This window comes from Salpingoeca rosetta, assembly GCF_000188695.1.
Source record: "Salpingoeca rosetta unplaced genomic scaffold supercont1.2, whole genome shotgun sequence".
NCBI classification, from domain to species: Eukaryota; class Choanoflagellata; order Craspedida; family Salpingoecidae; genus Salpingoeca; species Salpingoeca rosetta.
In genome coordinates this window covers 2,146,579-2,148,630 of record NW_004754932.1, presented here as the reverse complement: position 1 = coordinate 2,148,630, position 2,052 = coordinate 2,146,579, and the positions used below count along the sequence as shown (strand labels likewise).

At 55.3% G+C, this 2,052-nt stretch overlaps 2 protein-coding genes across 2 annotated transcripts in view; one reads left to right on the top strand and one right to left on the bottom strand.

Annotated features, from left to right (window-relative positions):
* PTSG_01028 (CMGC/CDK/CCRK protein kinase) overlaps positions 1-590 on the bottom strand; it is a gene marked incomplete at its 3' end in the record, with an annotated part of 3,300 nt that extends 2,710 nt beyond the window's left edge. Inside the window, exon 1 of the mRNA XM_004998444.1 lies at positions 162-590. Coding sequence (XP_004998501.1) covers positions 162-536 — 375 coding nt within the window. The 5' untranslated portion in view covers positions 537-590. The remainder of the gene's footprint in view (positions 1-161) is intronic.
* A 63-nt stretch (positions 591-653) lies between these two features.
* Positions 654-2,052, top strand: part of PTSG_01027 (uncharacterized protein) — a 3,779-nt gene continuing 2,380 nt past the window's right edge. The window contains exons 1-3 of the mRNA XM_004998443.1: positions 654-1,112; positions 1,504-1,601; positions 1,710-1,871. Coding sequence (XP_004998500.1) covers positions 813-1,112; positions 1,504-1,601; positions 1,710-1,871 — 560 coding nt within the window. The 5' untranslated portion in view covers positions 654-812. The remainder of the gene's footprint in view (positions 1,113-1,503; positions 1,602-1,709; positions 1,872-2,052) is intronic.

Genomic DNA, 2,052 nt, shown 5'->3' with positions numbered 1-2,052 from the left:
ACGTCCACCCCCCACAACAAAAAAAAATTTTTTTTTTTTTTTTCACCCAACACATTAAAAAAAACCAAAAAACCAAAACCCAAACCAAAACCAACACCAAAACCAAAACCCACCACCCCCCCCCCCCCCCCACACCCACACACACCCACACACACACTAACGCGATGGACGATGGCGTGGGAGTGGCAAAAGTCAACGCCGGAGAGAAGCATGGACATGTAGCGCTTGACGTGTGGAGCGGAGAGCGGAAGGTTCTGCCCTTGAAGGACACGGGCGAGATCGCTGGCCATGTACTCGAAGCACAGCATGATGCCCATGCCGGACGGAAACACGTCGTGCAGCGTGACGACGTTCTTGTGCGTGAGCTGGCACAGGGCGCGGATCTCGCGGATGACCTGGGTTGGGATGCCATCGTCCAGGCGGGCCAGCGTCACCTTCTTCAACGCCACGCGCTGCCCGCTTGCCAGGTGGACGCCAAGAAACACAACCCCGTGGGCACCTTCCCCAACGCGCCGTTCAATCCGATAGTTGTCCATCCCGTACCATCCATCACCACAACAGCAACAGCTGTTGTTCTGTTTTGTTTGTGCGTTGTCAGCGTTGTTTTTCTAATTTTTTACACCATCGCGGATGATTCGATGCGCCATTAACATCGCTTACACACGAGAACAAGAACAAGAACCAGTGTTGTTGGCGAACCACGACCTCACACGCAGACACACCACCGTGCATCCATCCATCCATCCATCCGTCCATCCGTCCATCCATCGTGCATCCATCCATCTACATAACACCACGAGAGCACCGACATCATGGATGGTGGAGCGAGTCAGAAGCAGCAGGAGGAGAAGGCCAAGGCTGCCGCGCCCGTGGGTGCTGGCGGGCAGCGTGAATCAGCAGCAGCAGCAGCAAAAAAGGGGAAGGGCGGTGATGAGAAGCCCAGGGAGGCCAAGAAGGCACAGAAGCAGGAGCAGGGAGGCAACAAAGGAGGGAAGAAGCAGCAAAAGGGAAAGCAAGGAAGGAAGGGCGATGGAAACAGCGGTGACGGCGGTCACCAGGGCGCCGGCAAAGGCGCAGCAAAACAGAAGAAGGCAGGCAACAAGCACAAGAAGGTTCAAAGTCAACATGCAACGCGCAAGTGTATCCAGCACCTGCGTGTGCATGTGTGCATGTATCTGTATGTATTTGTATGTATTTGTGCATGTGTGTGTATGTATTTGTGTATGTGTGTATGTATTTTTGCATGTGTGTGGATGGCCATCTCTCTCTCTTTTCTCTCTGTCTTTGTCTCAGACACATACACGCACACACACACACACAACGCACGCACGCACACACACACACACAACGCACGCACGCACACACACACACACAACGTACGCACGCACACACACACACACACGTACACAACACGCTCTTCCCCGCACATGATCGTCTTCTCACACGTTCCTCCATCTTCCACCCATCCTCACACCACCACCAACACGCCTTTCTCGTGCGCAGGCTGCGAAAAAGAAGGGCCCCGTGATCAAGCGCCAGGTTGACCTGTTCTCCCATCTCAAGCAGCCCGACCACGCGCATCCGCTTTCACATCACAGCAAGTGAGCAGCAGTCTGGTTTGCCACACTTCACCCCACTTTGCTTTATCCTGAGCTGAGAACATGGCCCCACAACCCTCACGCCTGTCGTCTGTTTGTGGGGGTTTGCAGCCGCGAGCAACGCAAGCTGCCCGAGCCCATCCTGGAGATTGGCGTGCGCATGGCCCGTGAGCAGGTCACCGACCCCGACGAGCGCTGCATCCTCCTCCTCCTCGCCCTCAAGGTGCGGCTCCCTTGCAGTGGGACAACACCACACACACACACACACATACAGTGGAACAATTGCCCTTTGTTTTGATATGGGCGGCCAATGCGTCTTTGTGCTCTGGCAACGGCACCCCCCCCCCACACACACTCACACACACACCCACTCACTCACTCACTCACACACACGCACACTCACTCACACACACGCACACTCACTCACACACACGCACACTCACTCACTCACACA